The sequence below is a fragment of the Lithobates pipiens genome, unplaced genomic scaffold (assembly GCF_037356315.1).
Source record: "Lithobates pipiens isolate NorthernLeopardFrog02 unplaced genomic scaffold, aLitPip1_a1.2 Scaffold_16, whole genome shotgun sequence".
NCBI lineage: Eukaryota > Metazoa > Chordata > Amphibia > Anura > Ranidae > Lithobates > Lithobates pipiens.
The window spans coordinates 59,325,425-59,342,899 of record NW_027507748.1 but is presented as its reverse complement, the minus strand read 5'-3'; the positions used below and the strand labels follow the sequence as shown (position 1 = coordinate 59,342,899).

General features: G+C 41.1%; 1 protein-coding gene across 7 annotated transcripts in view; it reads left to right on the top strand.

The window, feature by feature from the left end:
- SON (SON DNA and RNA binding protein) overlaps positions 1-17,475 on the top strand; it is a 199,636-nt gene that overhangs the window by 108,607 nt on the left and 73,554 nt on the right. For all 7 annotated transcript variants that reach the window (XR_013274367.1, XR_013274369.1, XR_013274368.1 and 4 more), the window contains exon 5: positions 6,133-6,276. Coding sequence is in view for 3 of the 7 variants with exons in the window: in XM_077479939.1 (XP_077336065.1) it covers positions 6,133-6,276 (144 nt within the window). In the remaining 4 variants the exon portion in view is untranslated. The remainder of the gene's footprint in view (positions 1-6,132; positions 6,277-17,475) is intronic.

The following is a 17,475-nucleotide window of genomic DNA, read 5'->3' as shown; positions in this document are numbered from 1 at the left end:
TCACAACCCAAAGTGTATGCTGCGATGATGTAGAGCTGCACGATTCTGGCTAAAATGAATCGCAACTTTTTTGCTTAGAAGATAAATCGCAATTCTCTCACGATTCTCGCGTAAAATCCATTTGGGATAGGCTAAATAGTTAACAAATGTTGCCATGATAGTTACATAGTAGGTGAAGTTTAAAAAAAAGACAAGTCCATCAAGTCCAACACGTGTGCGTGATTATATGTCAGTATTACATTGTATATCCATGTATGTTGCGGTCGTTCAGGTGCTTATCTAATAGTTTCTTGAAACTATCAATGCCCCCTGGTGAGACCACCACCTGTGGAAGGAAATTCGACATCCTTGCCGCTCTTACAGTAAAGAACCTTCTACGTAGTTTAAGGTTAAATCTCTTTTCTTCTAATTTTAATGAGTGGCATCAAGTCTTGTTAAACTCCCTTTTGCTCAAAAGTTTTATTCTCTCTTATAGGATCCACCAGTATGGTAGTTGTATATTGAAATCATATGATCATGTATCAGCTGTTATTTCTTTCTTCCTTACTTTTTATTTTTCCAGCAGGGGCACTTCATCTGTCATGTAGGTTCTCAGTAGCAGTCCAGTTGCTGTTTGAAAGTTTAAAGGGGGTGGTTATAACTTCAGCAATTCACCCCCCTATTTCTGTCCCTCCTTCGATGGGAGATGAGGCGCACACCTGAGTTGTGGTGCTCGTGTAGTTCCACATTAACAAGTAATAAATTAGCTTTAAAACCATCGCTAACCTCCTCTTGCTTTGTGAGCTAGAGACTTTTAAGGCAAATTTCATTGGGTTCTAGCAGCTTACAGTGGTATTTATTGTAGATTAGAGCGCTGGGGAACTGCCAATATTCTGCCAACATAGAAAATAAGAGGAATGTGATTTCAGTGCCTAGAGTGTGAACTTTTCTACAATGCCTATAGCTGCAGAGATGAGTGAAGGCTTGTTTAACCACTTCACCCCTGGAAGGATTTACCCACTTCCTGACCAGGCCACCATTTTTTGCGATACAGCACTGCGTTACTTTAACTGACAATTGCGCTGTCGTGCGACTCTATACCAAATTGATGTCCTTTTTTTCCCCACAAATAGAGCTTTGGGTGGTATTTGATCACCTCTGCGATTTTTAGTTTTTGCGCTATAAACGAAAAACAGACCATTTAAAAAAAACATTTTTTTTACTTTCTGCTGTAATACATATCCAAGAAAAAATATAAAAAAAAAATGTATTCATCAGTTTAGGCCAATGTGTATTCTGCTACATAGTTTTGTTAAAAAAAATCACATAAGTATATATTGATTAGTTTGCGCAAACGTTATAGCGTCTACAAAATAGGGGGGAGATGTAGGGACTTTTTATTTTATTGTTTTTACTAGTAATGGTGGTGGTCTGTGATTTTTAACTGGAATGCAACATTGCGATGGACAAATCTGACCCTAAGTGACACTGCTATAAAAATGCACTGATCACTATATAAATGGCAGGGAAGGGGTTAACACTAGTGGTGATGAAAGGGTTGTGTTCCCCGGGGAGGTGCTTTCTAACTGTCAGGGGGTTGGGCTCACTGAGAGTAGAGAGAGCGCGCTGTTCCTGATCACTAGCAACAGATGTTTCTCTTCCCCTGTCAGAACAGGGATCCACCTTGTTTACAAAGGCAGATCGCTGTTCTGCCTCTTACTCATGATCGCAGGTGGACATAGTCAGCCAAACCCACGAGCAAGTTCACACTGCGGGCGATCACACGCAAAAGCCAGTGCAGGAGCCGACATGCCAGTACGTCTGTTCGCACAGCCCAGCCACCTTGGCGCAGTACAACTGCGACGGCTGGTCGGCAGCTGGTTAAAGTGTTTTTACTGCTTGTTTTGAGTGTCTGTATACTCTAAGCACGTTTTTTTGTTAGTAAGGTTATAGTTTTAGGGTTAGCTCTACTATAAGGGCAAAGCAGAGACAAATAAAAACAGCATAGCATGGTACAATTGAATAAGGCAGGAAAAGTCTCACAGAAAAAGCAATCAAAAACATTCTTATACATGGAGGTAAGGGCTGCATAGCACTCTTGCATTTTGCTGCCTTTCGGACAACTTAGCCACTTACTGACCGGGCCATAGCTGACTGACATGTACATCGCGGTCGGATAGCTCTGGGAGGGCATGCTATGACATGCTCCCATAATCGCACTCCTCTGCACCCCCCGCAATGTCCGTGACCGCTGTGTAATGGTGGTAAAGGATCACAGTGAAGGGCCAATGACAGCGGCCCCTGACAACGTGATCGCTTTGTCCCATGATGGAGCGATCGGTTGTCAACAAGCCAGCGCATGCCCGTTTCAGCTCTTTCCTTCCTTTGAGTGCAGCAGCGCTGTGGGCTGGATCTGAGGAACCCACGGCGCTGAACTGGCAATTCCTGCCTCATCTGTCTATCAGATGTATCACAATACTATCTGTATGGCTGAGTTTGCAGTGCACAGACATCGCATGTGATTTGTGCGATGTTGTACAGCAGTGTGAATCAGCCCTGACTTTCACAAAGACCAATAATGTAGTCTTATTTTGGTTATTTTTACCAAAGATACAGTTGTGCTCATAAGTTTACATACCCCGGCAGAATTAGATTTCTTGGCCATTATTCAAAGAATATGAATAACACAAACTTTAACAGAAACTACCGAAATGACCCTAATCAAAAGTTTACCTACCCCAGTTCTTAAATGGGTTGTAAAGGAACGTGTTTTTACACCTTAATGCATCATATGCATTAAGGTGAAAAAACCCCTGCCAGTCACTGGCCCCCTAGACCCCCCCCCCCTTTACTTACCTGAACCCCTTCATTCATTCAGCGGGATGCACTGGCTGCTTCTCCATGGGCTCCCGGCTCTTGATTGGATAGATAGTAGCTCCCGCTGCTGTCTATCAAATCCAACGGGGGGGGGGGGGGGGGTTAGGGCCAAGTCCAGCATTCAGTGTCTATAGATGCAAAAGCTGGACTCAGGAGTGCACCCACAAGTTGACCCCCTCGGGGAAGCGCTTTTTCGAGGGTGTTAACAGATGTGGGGAGAAGCTGCGAGAGCCGCTGGGGGACCCCAGAAGAGCAGGTTTGGCGCCACTTTGTGCAAAACAAGCTTCACAATGGAGGTATGACCTATTAAGACCCTTTACAATCACTTTAATACCATGTATTGCTCTTTTAACATCAATGACAGCTTGAAGTCTTTTGTGGTATTTGATACCATGAGGCTCTTCATCTCAGATGTAACGCTGCCCATTCCTCTTGGCAAAAAGCCTCCAGTTCCTGGAAATTCTTGGGCTGTGTTGCATGAACTGCATGTTTTGAGCTCTCCCCAGAGTGGCTCAATGATATTGAGGTCAGGAGACTGAGATGGCCACTCCAGAACCTTCACTTAATTCTCCTGTAGCCAATGACCGGTCGACTTGGCCTTGTGTTTTGGAACATTGTCATATTGGAATGTCCAAGTACGTCCTATGCGCAGCTTCCTGGCTGATGAATACAAATGTTCCTCCAGTATTTTTTGATGATATACTAAAACTTAAACTAAATTTCCTGTGCCTTTTTTGTAGCTCACACATCCCCAAAACATCAGTAATCCACCTCCGTGTTTCACAGTGGTAATGGTGTACTTTTCATCATAGGTCTTGTTGACTCCTCTCCAAATGTAGCGTTTGTGGTTGTAGCCAAAAAGCTCAATTTTGGTCTTATCACTCCAAACGACTGAAGGTCACCAGAAGGTTTGAGGCTCGTCTCTGTGCTGTGTGTCATATTGTAATTGGTATACGTTGTGGCATTTGTGTAGTAATGGCTTTCTTTTGGTGAGTTGACCATGCAGCCCATCTTTCTTCAAGTGTCTACTTATTGTGCATCCTGAAATGACCACACCACGTGTATTCAGAGAGTCCTGTATTTCACCTCAAGTTATTTGTGGGTTTTCTTTTGCATCCTGAACAATTTTCCTGGCAGTTGTGGCTGAAATTTTAGTTGGGCTACCTGACCGTGGTTTGTTTTCAACAGAACCCCTCATTTTCCACTATTGATTAGAGTTTGAACACTCCTGATTAGCATACTCAATTCCTTTGGATATCTATTTATATCCCTTTTCTTCTTTTTTTTTTAATTTTTTTTTTTTTTAAATACATTTCAACTACCTTTTCCCACAGATCCTTTTGACGATTCTTTCTTTTGCTTCCCCCATAACTCAGAAACATCAGTGCATCACTGGATGAAAGATGCAAAGGTCTGTCATGAGTCCAGAAACTCATTGAAAAAAATAAAAATAAATATATATATATATATATTTATTTATTTTAGTATTGGTGTAGAACACTCACTTTTTCGCCATAAAAATCGGGTGCAAATAGCGTGTGCGTGTTATACACCAATACTTCAGTTTTAGCTGCCTCGGAGGGGACAGGGAGGAGGATGGGATCAGCGCCGTTAGAATCTCCTGTTTACTTGTCGGCCTCTGTAATAGGAAGTCCCGTCTCTGGGCCGCCATTGGGCCACTGTAATATCATAAGAGATTCCCACTGTATGTAATCTGTCGGAGCTTGTCCTGCCCCTCCCTGTCCCCTCTAGGCTGCAGATGGGCATTGATCAGGCTGCAGATGGGTACTGACTCTTATTTTGTTTCAAAGTTCATTATTAAAAATGTGCGTTTTTTTTTTTCCTAAAACTTACCTCTTAAAATGAATGTGCATTTTATATGCCGATAAATACGGTATATCTCTGTGTGTATATGTAACACACACACACACACACACACACACACACACACACACCAAGCAAACAGATCACAGGTGAGTATGGTTACCTTTAAAGAGGAAGTAAACCATGATGGGTTTACTTCCTCTTTCATTCCCTGCAAAGGTAAAGCATAATGGACTACTATGCATCGCTGTCATTCGGTAAAGCCGCAATGACGTCACTCCCGCGCATGCGCACGGGAGCCGCCACTCGCGGGATATCGCCGCTGACCGTGGCACGCTCAGGGCGCCTGCGCACCGCTGTCTACGGCGCATGCGCCGTAGACAGCGGTGCCTGTCTTTTGGCAAATATCTCCTAAACCGTGTAGGTTTAGGAGATATTTCTTGGACTTACAGGTAAGCCTTAATCTAGGCTTACCTGTAGGTCAAAGTTGGTTGTAAGGGTTTACAACCACTTTTTAATAGCCATTCAAACTCCTTTATGTCAACTTGTGTGCATGTTATCAGCGTATGTAAACTTTTAATCAACATTATTTGGGTAGTTTCTGTTGTCATTATGATTTAAAAAGAAGAAACACAGTTGATTATTAAATGGCTTCAGCCAACCGCCAACAATCAGTGAAAGAAAAGTTTGTGTTTTTATCATTCATATTCGCTGAAAAATGGCCTAGAAATTATAATTTCTCCTAGGGTTTTAAACTTTTATGAGCACAACTGTATGGAGCAGTATACATTTTGGCAACATTTATGATTTAAAAATTGCTAACGTGCAAAATTGTATAACAGAAACTAAGAAAAATGCATTTTTTTTTAAACAAAATTATCGTTTTATAGCGCAAAAATAAAAATAAAAAAAATACTGTGGTGATTAAATAACGGCAAAAGAAGGCTCTGCTTGTGTGAAAAAAGGACAGAAATGTCATATGGGTAAAGTGTTACCTGACTGAGTAATTGTCATTCAAAATGTGAGAGCAACAAAAGCTGAAAATTGGTCTGGTTGGGAAGGGGGTTTAAGTGTCCAGTGGGTAAGTGGTTAATCACCATCAAATTCCTTGTGCCTGGTGAAGTAGTCCAGGGGGTCACTCTAAAACTGGGTACATATGGCTGGTTTTTTTTTTTCTTGCTTTTTTTGTTCAGCCAGAAGTCTGAACAAAAAAATATTATAACAGTTTGCTGTATCTGCCGCTATCCGTGTATAGCCCCGTTTGAAATTCAGATGGTCCCTGCTGAACTGGCCAATTTTCAGTCTTTGTGCCCAGCTTTAGAACCACTACCCACATTAATTTGGAAACTGTGTGGACCTGATTCTTGGCAAGTATAAATAAAGCTGAGCTTGCTTATATTGAAGCGTGTGAAGTGACTGACTGCCTTTTGGCAATGTTTTTCTCTATTTCAGAAATGTAAGCAAATTGCTCAAAGCAAAGAAGATGATGAGGTTGTGAATAAGCCCCATGATTCTGATGAAGAGGAAGGTGACCAACCTTTTTACAATCATCCTTTTAAAGTCAGTGAACATAAACCAATTTCCTTTAGCTTACTGGTAAGTCTAACCTGTTTACTGACATATTTTCATAGGAACGATTACAGTTAAACATACTAAAGCAAACAGGCTGGGTCTCAACAGAATTGCGCAGGACCACAGCACATGCTCTGGTGCAATGACTGTGCATTCCCCTGCAGTGTGATTAATTTTTTTTTCCAGCCTATTCATATGAATTGGATGACATTGCACCAGATCAAATGAAAAGTAGTGCATGCACTAATTTTGGAAAAATATGGCACAACAAATCACATGGTACTGCAGTACCATGCAACCTGATTTCTGAAAATTACCTTGTTTGCCATCTGCATTTGGGGTGCCATTAACCACTTCCCTACCGGGCCATAGTAAAATTACGTCCTCTACGTTGGGAGATATCTGAATGATGCCTATAGCTACAGGCATCCAGATATCATTCTTTCCGACCGGAGATTCTGTGCACGATAAGAATGATAATAGTGGCAATTCCGCTGCTCGATCGTTCTTATAGGCGAGGGGAGGGGACCCCACACTGCCATCCGGTGCTTCTCCAGGCTCTCCTGGTGCCATCGGGGCCCGGAGAAAGATTCGCCCGCTGTCGGATAATGAGCATAGATATTTCCGGTGACCAAATGGTCACCAGTCATCTCTATGACCGTCAGGGGAGCAAAGTTATGACGTCACGCCCTGACCCCGCATTATAAACAAAGCCACGATCGCAGCTGTCAGCATGAATTTGGAGAATTTTTTTCCTGATCTCGTGCTTTATAGCCTGGAGGAGAGATGTGTGGTCTTATTGACCATCTCTCCATGTCACAATAGATTCCTATTACAAGGGATGTTTACATTCCTTGTAATAGAAGTGATCAAAAAATTTTTTATGTAAAAAGTGTAAAAATAAAAAATATATATATTTTTTTTTTTAAACGCTCACGCTCAGAAGCAAACACGCACGAAAGCTCTGCCCACATATGTAAACGCGGTTCAAACCACACATGAGGTATTGCCACGTGCGTTAGAGCGAGAGTATTAATTCTAGCGCTAAACCTTCTCTAACTCTAAACTGGTAACCTGTAAAATAAAATAAAAATTCAAAGCGTCGCCTATGGAGATTTTTAAGTACTGTTTGGCGCTATTCCATGTGCACAATTTTAAAGCGTGATATGTTAGGTATCTATTTACTCGGTGTAACATCATCTTTCACATTATATAAACAAATTGGGCTAACTTTACTGTTCTTTTTTAATTTATGAAACCTTTTTTTTTCCAAAAAAAAGCATTTGAAAAGTTATTGCACAAATACCTTCTGAGATAAAAAGTTGCCATGACCGCCATTTTATTCCCTAGGGTGTCTGCTAAAAAAAACACATATAATGTTTGGGGATTCTGAGTATTTTTCTAGCAAAAAAAAAATGATTTCTACATGTAGGAGAGAAGTGCCAGAATAGGCCCGGTATAGAAGTGGTTAACGATATATTGAGACCTGCAGCAGTTCACAAAGGAAGTGCGTTTTTTGCGTGGTGCAGGAAATGCGCATGGAACACTTTCCTGCATTGTGTTCTGTTGTGAACCAGCCCTCAATGAAATAGATTTTGCACAGTTCAATGTTTTTTTTATTTTTTAGGTTTTTACAGAATTGGTCACGTTTTAGGTTTGCAATGAGATGAGAAAAATTGTGTATAATAAATAAAAGATAAATAAAGATAAAAAAATAAAATAGACAGTATAGTCTGCTTTGGATTTGAATTTTCAACCAGGCACTATCACTAGCACCTTTTGCTTATAATAAACATTGTCTACATTTAGCACAGATCTATAGCCAAAAATAACAAAAGAATGAATAGCTCACTAAAAGATAAAATCTCAAAACCAGCTTTTGCTGCAGTATTCACCTTTTTAACAGGTTCCCGACCGGCTCACACAGATATACTGCGACAGAATGGCTCTGCTGGGCCAAACCCCGTACGGGTATGTCCTTCCCCTTTTCGGAAGGCACCCGCGCCATGACGGGGGACTTTACACGTGGCCGAGGATTGCCGCCTCAAGTGCCAGCACAGGGGGGATGTGTCTGTGTGTGTGTGTAAACACAAATCCCTGTGCTGTCAGAGGAGACATGTTTGTTCCTACTGAGTAGGAACAGTGATGTGTCTCCTCTCTTACTCAGTCCTATCCCCATACAGTTAGAACACACTGAGGGAACACACATTTAAACCCTTGATCGCCCCCTAGTGTTAACCCTTTCCTGCCAGTCACATTTACACAGTAATCTGTGCATTTTTATAGCACTGATCGCTGTATAATTGTCAGTGGTCCCAAAAATCTGTCAGTTGTCCGATCTGTATGTCGCAATACCACAAAAAATCGCAGATCACCGCCATTACTAGTAAAAAAACTAAAATGCCATAAATCTTTATGCTTTACCTTTGCAGGGAATGAAAGAGGAAGTAAACTCATCAGGGTTTACTTCCTCTTTAAATTGGGGAGATCTATTATAGTAAAAAAAAATAAAAAATTATATATATACATATATTTTTATAGCGCAAAAGATAAAAACGGCAAAGGTGATCAAATACCACCAAAAGAAACTTGTGGGTGAAAAAAAGGCAAATTTAGTTTGGGTACAGCATTGCATGACCACGCAATTGTCAGTTTAAGCAACGCAATGCCAAATTGTAAAAAGTGTTCTGGTCAGGAAGGGGGTAAAACCTTCCAGGGCTGAAGTGGTTAATCCGGGTATCCCTATTCCTCCACCAGTACTTTTTTCTGTCACTAGGTGTCCTCAGTCTGATTGCCAACATAATTTAATCCATTTCCTCTGAGCCCAGATCCCTCTGTGCCCGCTCTAGCCTGTGATTGGACAGTAAAGAATAAGACGCAACACAATGATGTGATGAGCTCTTCTGTCATGATCTGTGTTATATATCTGCCTAGCAATGAGCTTTAACTGTGATTTGAAATTCAAGGTTTCTTAATGTGAAATATTCAAATTAAATAGAACTTGACAAGATTTCTAATCCTTCACCACTTTATTCAAATTTAAAATAAAAGATCTGGCTATACAGTCACTTAAAAACCTCTTGGTTACCAATCTACCGTCGGCTTGCTGATTCGACTGAACATTGCCTAAGTTATGGGGTTGTTTCTATTTCTGTTGTCTTCTCCAGTCAGCAGACTTACATTTACTTACATTTTTTTACAAAAAAAGTGTACATTTTTGTGCGGGTTAAAAAAAAAGTGTATTTAATTTTTAAGTGCCTGCAATGTATTGCTCCTACGATCAGCAGATTGCGGGTTACAATTTCAAGCTCTTGCATAATCTTCCTCCAACTTTCAGCTCTCACCTCTGTATGGGCTGTCAGCTTGCAAGCTAGAGAGTGTGTGAATGGGCTGTGAGCAGGGCTCAAGTCCTGAACGGAGTTCCTGTACTTTTTCCACAACAGAAACTCCTTTCCCATTAGCAGCCGTGTCCTGCAAGACTTTGAAATATGCAAGCTCTGTGGGTGGTGCTACACCAGCAGCTGCCTACACAGCTCGCAATAGTAAGTGCTGCACACCTGACCATTCAGGCATTGCCAGTAGGGGCCCCATGACCGCTTCCGCTTCGATCTACCTGTCAATCACAGCTAGCTGACAGGTAGATCAGGTCTAGGTCTAGCTGACGGGTAGATCAGCTATTCTGCTCACAGGACATGTAGGGAGAGAGGTGAGCTGAGGGAGGAACATCAGTTTGGTGTGGTAAGCTGAGCACAATACCTGGCAAAGTTTAATGCCAGGAGGGAAGTTGATGTGGAAATATGTGAAGGGTTGGAATAGCAGCGAGTGTGTGTTGGAGCCCTGCAGAGTTTGCAGCCCCACAAGCTAACATACATCTCCTAAGCAGGAACACATCACTATCTCCCAAAGCATTCTGTCCAGATAATGTGCAGTTCATTTATGACCTTTCCTTTTAACCCTGTGTTATCCAAACTCTCTTCAATGAAAAGTGTAAACTCACCACATAAACACTCTATATACAAAATAACATTCCCCAATAAAGATCTGAACATTATGTTCACATTTGCATGGAAGCACAATTGAATGCTGATTATTCAGAGAATTACCGTATTTATGTTTGAGGATTTTTTTTTTTATGTACTAACAGTTAAGCTTCATACACACAATACGAAAATTGGATGAAAAATACCACTTTTGAAGCGTTCGTGCATATGAGCGTATCATTTTTTTTTTTTTTTTTTGGTGGGGGAGTGGATCTTGGGTGGGAGTTCCCACACTTTTTTTCCCAGGACTTGACCCCTGGCTGTGAGCGTGCTAATCCGCACTCTCGCTGCCCATTCAAACTAAAAGTACATCTGCCGCAGTTGTGGTCAATACTTGTGGTTTTCTTATTCACAGATTACTGGTTTCCAAATGTGACAGCGGGTGTAGGAAGAGGATCCACTGTCATAGGAAGTGGGGGGGTGAGGGTGGGGGAGAGAATCGGGGACGTGCTGGGGCAGGTCCTGGACCATGTTACACGTTGGGTCCTAAATATGGGTGTAACATGCTTCAGAAAGTAAAGTTATCCTTAAAACCGAGTATACTGTGCAGTGGGGTAGTGTGTGCTTGGCTCACAGTGCTAACCCTTCTTGCTGTTCTTAGGATTGCATAAAGCAAATATAAAGAAGTCAAGCACTTATACTAGCTGTTTTTAGAAAATATTATATTTTCTTTCTTTTATTGAATGTTGAACTTCTTTTTAATTTGGCTTGTTGGGTGCCTGGCATTTTACTGTGAAAATATATTGGTCTTATGAGACAAAGCATCTGCTCATTTGTTTCCCGTAGCAGCTAATCAGTCCATTTATTTTCTAAATTGTATTAGAATAATGACTGGGAGTTTGGTTGTCATGAGCTACACATCCACTTTCCCTTTACAGTCACTGTGGCCCTTTTGATCTCATATTTCATGCTGTAATGTATTTTTACAGCATGTCATAATCGGTCACGGTTGCAACTTTATTTAGCTTGATTAGAGCTGCATGATTGTTAAAGAATTGAAATCGTGTTTAACTTCCTTCTCTTGCCTCTGCAAAGTAAAAACATGTTCTAGTATGCATTGCATGCTAGCACATTATGTGTCACACCTGCAAACGAAGCCTGCTCCGTCCCCCCATGCAGTCCGCATTCATGTTCGCCTGTCTTCCTTGCTGGGCCGTGCACTCATGTGGCATTGATCCTCCCTCATGCGCCGCTGGTCGCGTCACTCCCTCGTGAAGAAACGGCACAGTGCTGTTTCTTCACAGCGTATGCGCCGATGACCTCATTGGCGCAAAAAACATAGTACATTTCTCCTAAACGGCATATGTTTAGGAGTTTTTTACAGTACCAATAGGTAAGCCTTAGTCTAGACTTATAGGGACAACGTCCTCAGAGTTTTACAACCTCTTTAAAACAGCATTTCCTGATTCTATGTAACAAGTGCAGAGTTCTCTGCTCACTTCTGACATCTGACAAACAAATAAATCCAGGCAGCCAGGCCGTCTGTCCGTGTTTATCCGATCCGCTCTGCAGACGGATAGAAAAATAGGATTTTCCTCCGTCTGCAGAATCCGACAGTAGCGGAGGCGGACGAAATCGGGTGTCTGCGGATGTTCATCCGCAGACACCTGCTATCCCATAGGGATGAATGTATGCCCGTATTTCATCCGCAAACGGATGTATGAAATACGGACATATCGTCCGCATGTGTGAAAGGGGCCTTAAAGACTAAACCTTTTTCTGACACTTGTCGTTTACAAGTTAAAATCAATTTTTTTGCTAGAAAATTACTTAAAACCTCTGAATTATATATATATATATTTTTTTTTTTTTAGCAGAGACCCTAGAGCAGGGGTGTCAAAACTTTTTTTTCAAAGAGGGTCATATTTGATGAAGTAAACATGCGCGAGGGCCGACCATTTTGCTGACATTCTTTGAACCATTAAACTTCGGTATAAGTGTGTTCATCCGAGCGCTAATACACTGCCCAAGAAGAATTATCTTGCCTTTTGTGGCTGTGTGTGGTGAAGAGATTAACTCGGGTGTATTATTTGGGTATATACCGTATTTATTGGCATATAGCACACACCTAGTGGGAAGTTTCAGGAAAAAAAACGTAAAATTTTAAATAAAGAACTCTGAAGCAATATAAGGGTCAGTGCCTATCTGCAGCGCCCACCGTTGCTAGGAATGCATTCAGCATTACCATCAGTGCAGCCTTGGAGGGGACATGGAGGGTGCAGGACGAGGGCCAAAGACATCCTACAGGGGAAGGAGTCCCACCTCCTTCGATGGACAGAACAGTCGTCCAATGGCAGCGCCGGAGACGGGACTTCCTATTACAATGGCTGCCGTGTAAACAGGAAATACTCCTCCTGTGTGCACGGCACTCGTCCCACCTCCTCCCTCCGATGCAGCCAACCTATATATCTTTTGTGGCCCTGGCGCTGGGAGATCGTCAGGGGCCACAAAAGATATACATGTTTAAATAACCAGACGGACCGTTCAAAACCAGCCCGCAATTGGCCCGCAGGCTGGACTTTGGACATGCCTGCCCTAGAGAATAAAATGTTGGTTGTTTTAATATTTTGTCACACTGTATTTACGCAGCGTTCTTTCAATCGCACTTTTTGGGGAATAAACACACAAACTAATAAAAAAATAAAAAAATACTAAACCGTAAAGTTAGCCCAATTTTTTTTTTTTTTTTTTTTTGTATAATGTGAAGGTTGATGTTACACCGTGAGAGAACCGTGATCTTTATTCTAAGCCAAAGAATTGTGATTCTCATTTTATCCAGAATCGTGCAGCTCTACCGATGATCTGTTACTTTTCCCTTTTAACCTCTTGCCGACCGCCTCACGCCGATGTAAATCGGCAGAAGGGCTCGTACAGGCAAACTAACGTACCTGTACGTTGCCCTTTAAGAGGCGGCGTGCGCACCGGGATACCCACAGTCCTCCTTTTTTTTTTTTTTTTTTTTTTTCTTTTCTCGGAGAGGAAGAATGTAACCAAGCATCTCCCCGTTCTTCCTAGTGACAGTGTCACTGATCTCTGCTACCTGTGATCGGAAAACACTCCATAGGACATACTTAACCCCTTAACTGCCCCCTAGCGGTTAACCCCTTTACTGCCAGTGTCATTTACCCAGGAATTGATGCATTTGTATAGCACTGATTGCGATTTTTTATTTTATTTTTTTAACCAAAAATGTCAAATATGTATCGGTCTAAACTGAGGAAGAAATTTTTTTATATATATTTTTGGAGGATATTTATTATAGCAAAATGTAAAAAATGCATTTTTTTTTTTTCAAAATTGTCACTCGTTTTTGGTTAAAGCGCAAAAAATAAAAAAGGACATACATTTTGTTTGGGAGCCATGTCGCACGACTGTGCAATTCAGTTAAAGCGACTCAGTGCCGAATTGCAAAAAGTGCTCTGGTCAGGAAGGGGGTAAATTCTTTCAGGGCTGAAGTGGTTAATGCTAGTCTTGTGTATCCCACTTATTAGAAAGTGCTGTCATTTTTTTTTATACTAATGGTGCTAGCCATTATCTAGCTATTGCTCAAGAAATATTAGCAGTCCAGTACAGCAGTAAATACGATTATTTAGAAATTGAAAGCACTTCTGTGCACAGTATCTAGATACAGTAAAACCTTGAATTGCGAGCATAATTTGTTCCAGAAACATGCTTGTAATCCAAAGCACTTGTATATGAAAGCGAATTTCCCCATAAAAAATTATGGAAACTCAAATGATTCGTTCCACAACTATTTATAAGTCCTTCAGTTTATATTCCATTTAAAAAGATTATAGCAATGTCATTGGTTATGTAACCATAAAAAGTCCATCCACAAATGGTCGCTTCCTCAAGGGGATTAGAAGCTAAATCCAGCAGCAGCTACAGTATATAAAAGAGAAGAGAGGCGCCTCTAAGTGTAGCAATATGGTTACATTTAATGAAGGTACAACATTTACCACTCACAGCACCGGAGCAGCGATGTCACTCCCGTGCATGTGAGCCGCAACTAACGCCATATCACCGGCATATTAATGAAGGTACAACATTTAGCAGTTTGCATAGTTGATGCTTGAAATAGGCACATCTAAGTATGCAGGCATCTGGGGTAAAGCTGTTCTCACAGACCATTCCTCGCACCTCCGGTTCTTACCGCTGTCATTCTGCAATCATGACCAGGAAGACTACCCTACAGTAGAGCGACTGAATCGTTCATGCAAGGGATAATGTAGATAACGGTGTGGAGGACAGCCTATGTGGACAGCTTTATCCCGGATGCCTGCATACTTAGATGTGCCTCCTTTTAATCATCACCCATGTGAGTTGCTAAATGTTGTACCTTCATTAAAGTGGTTGTAAACCCTTACAAACCACTTTGACCTACAGGTAAGCCTACATTAAGGCTTACTGGTAGGTCCAAGAAATATCTCCTAAACCTGCACGGCGCAGGTTCACTGGGCATGCTGCTGCTAATGGTGATATGCTGTTAGTGGCGGCTCCCATGCGCGGGAGTGACGTCATCGCTGCTCCGGCGCTGTGAGTGGCCAGAGCACCGTTACCCGGAAGAAGATGGATGCTCTGTGCTACAGGGGACAGTGGTGACATCGCTGGCTCCTGTGTCAGGTAAGCAGAGAGACAAAGGAAGTAAACCCATTAGGGTTTACTTGCTCTTTAAATGTAACCATATTGCGATACTTCTCTTTTATACTCCATTGCGACATAACGCTACTCTAATATCAAGACATCGCTTGTATATCAAATCAAAATGTATGATAAAATGTTGCTGGTCTTGCGAAACGCTCTTAAACCAGGTTACTCTCAAACTAAGGTTTTACTGTACCAGGATTTTCTTGCATCTTAACCACTACAATACATGGCCCTTTCGTCCCTTTCCTTCCCAGACCAATTTTCAACTTTCAGCGTTCTCGCATTTTCAACAACAATTGCGCGGTCATGCTACGCTGTACCCAAATTACATTTTTATAATTTTGTTTGCACAAATAGAGCTTTCTTTTGGTGGTATTTATTCACTACTCAGTTTTTAATTTTTTGTGGAAAAAAAGCGGAAATTTGGGGAAAAAAACATTTTCTTTCTATTTTAAAAGAAATCTAATAAAATCGAATTTTGTCATAAATTTAAGCCAAAATGTATTCTGCTACATGTTTTTGGTAAAAAATAAATAAATCCATAAAGTGTACAATAATTGGTTTGTGTGATCACGGACATATGTACACAAATGATCATGTACAGATGTGCGCAGGTGATCAGGCATGTGTGCAGATAATCATTGGGACGTGTGATTTTAGTGGGACGTATGTGGGGGACATGTGTTTTTTATTATTTGGGGACGTGTGTTTACACTAGACTGGTGATCAGTGAGTAAAAAAACTGTAAAAAACAGCTCATACTCACTGAACACCAGCCGGCTGTAGCGATCTTCTCTCCTCTCCTCAGCGACAACTTCCTTGTGAGGAGAGCCGAGCCGAATGCCTAGCAACCGGCTTTTTACATCACATGACAGCTGTGATTGGACACAGCCATCATGTGATCAGAAGGGCCAATCACAGAGCCCTCCTGGGTGACAAAAGCACACACGCACGATCCCCCTCCTGAAGGACGTTCCTGAACTTGCAATGTTTTGCCTCAATGTGCAAAGCAAACTGCACAGTGTAGGCAAGTATGACATGTTTGTTTAAAAAAATAAAAACAAAGCCTTATCACTTTAATGCAAGTGAAATATTATCACCTTTCTATGAAGGCCCAACATGTGTTTGTTTTTTTGTTTATAATATATGATCCTTTTTGCCTTAATCTTATAATATGATTATTTTTGCTCAAAACTGATCTGTTCAAGCAAAGGTTTCTGATAGATGTCTAAGGCAGCCAGTCTTTTATATATATATATATATATATATTATATTATTTTTCATTTAACCAGCAGATGTAAAAGAAGCTTTATAATTATCTTTTCCAGTGGATTGGGAGTCAGATCTTTTTTTTTTTTTTTTTTTTTTGTTTTTTTTTTGTAAAGAGCTATGGGCTCTGCTGGCATCTCACTCTTCCATGTTTGTCAGATACCTGGTTTCCTGCTACGTTCTGTGGTTCCTCCTGCTAGCCTCTATGCTGCTAGTTTGTCATGTATTTATTTAGTGGCTAGCAGGACAATCCCCAGAGCGCAGCAACGGACCAGGTATCTGACGCACCTATAAGTGCAGGATACCAACATCACCTGAAACTCTTCAAAAGATAGAGTATTTAATTTGCTGTCTTGCCATCTGTCACTCTTGTGACAGAGTTGCTTTAGGGAAACAACATAGCCAGGATGATGGGTGATCTTAATTTAAATTAAAATGGCTTTAAAGTAAAATGCTAGCTAGACTTTGGGCATTTTAAATATACCCTTATTCTGAACAAACCAATAACGAGCTGTAAAACAAGCCCTCAATTACCTCAGTAGCTGCAGGACTGTGGAGAAATGAATCCTCAAAGTTCTCAAGGCATTTAAATTGCAGATCCACCCCCCCCCCCCCCCCTCTACAGTACCCTCCACGGTACCTGCTGTTATACCTGAGGGCTTGTTTAAAAAGTGATGGATTGCTTGTTCAGAATATACTGAAACATTCATAGCCTAACTACATATTTTGTTTTTTAATGGAACAGAGCATTGTTCCATAACTAATCAGTATTCCTTAAGTATCAGCAAGGAGTTGGGTAAAGCTCTTAAATCTTACATGCGAATAAACTGAAAAATGTTCAGCAAATATTTTAATGGTGGCCATAGATGTTCACAAAGCTAGTGGCATATGTGCAGCATTTTCCTCCTTTAATCTTCTACATAGAATTTTAAAGGATGAAGCCAAGTCGAAGGATAATTTTCACCCCCTTGAGGTAGAAATGGTATAATTATCCGAAAGGATGCTTAATTTTTCAAGAAGTATTTACTATCCACCTTGCAATGTGTAAAATAATTTTATATGGAATTGTATTTTTATGTCTTGTATAGGACACAAGCATATTCTTAGACTGGTTATATGCAGCTAACTTAACAAGGCTTTGTTGACATTTTGTCCACCAAAGTCTGGGACATCCTGACTCTATGGGTCAAGGCTTTCTTTAGTGCCTGCAAACTGAAGTTTCTTCTCTCCCCTCCAGTTGACATCATATCCTACAAATCCACCTTCT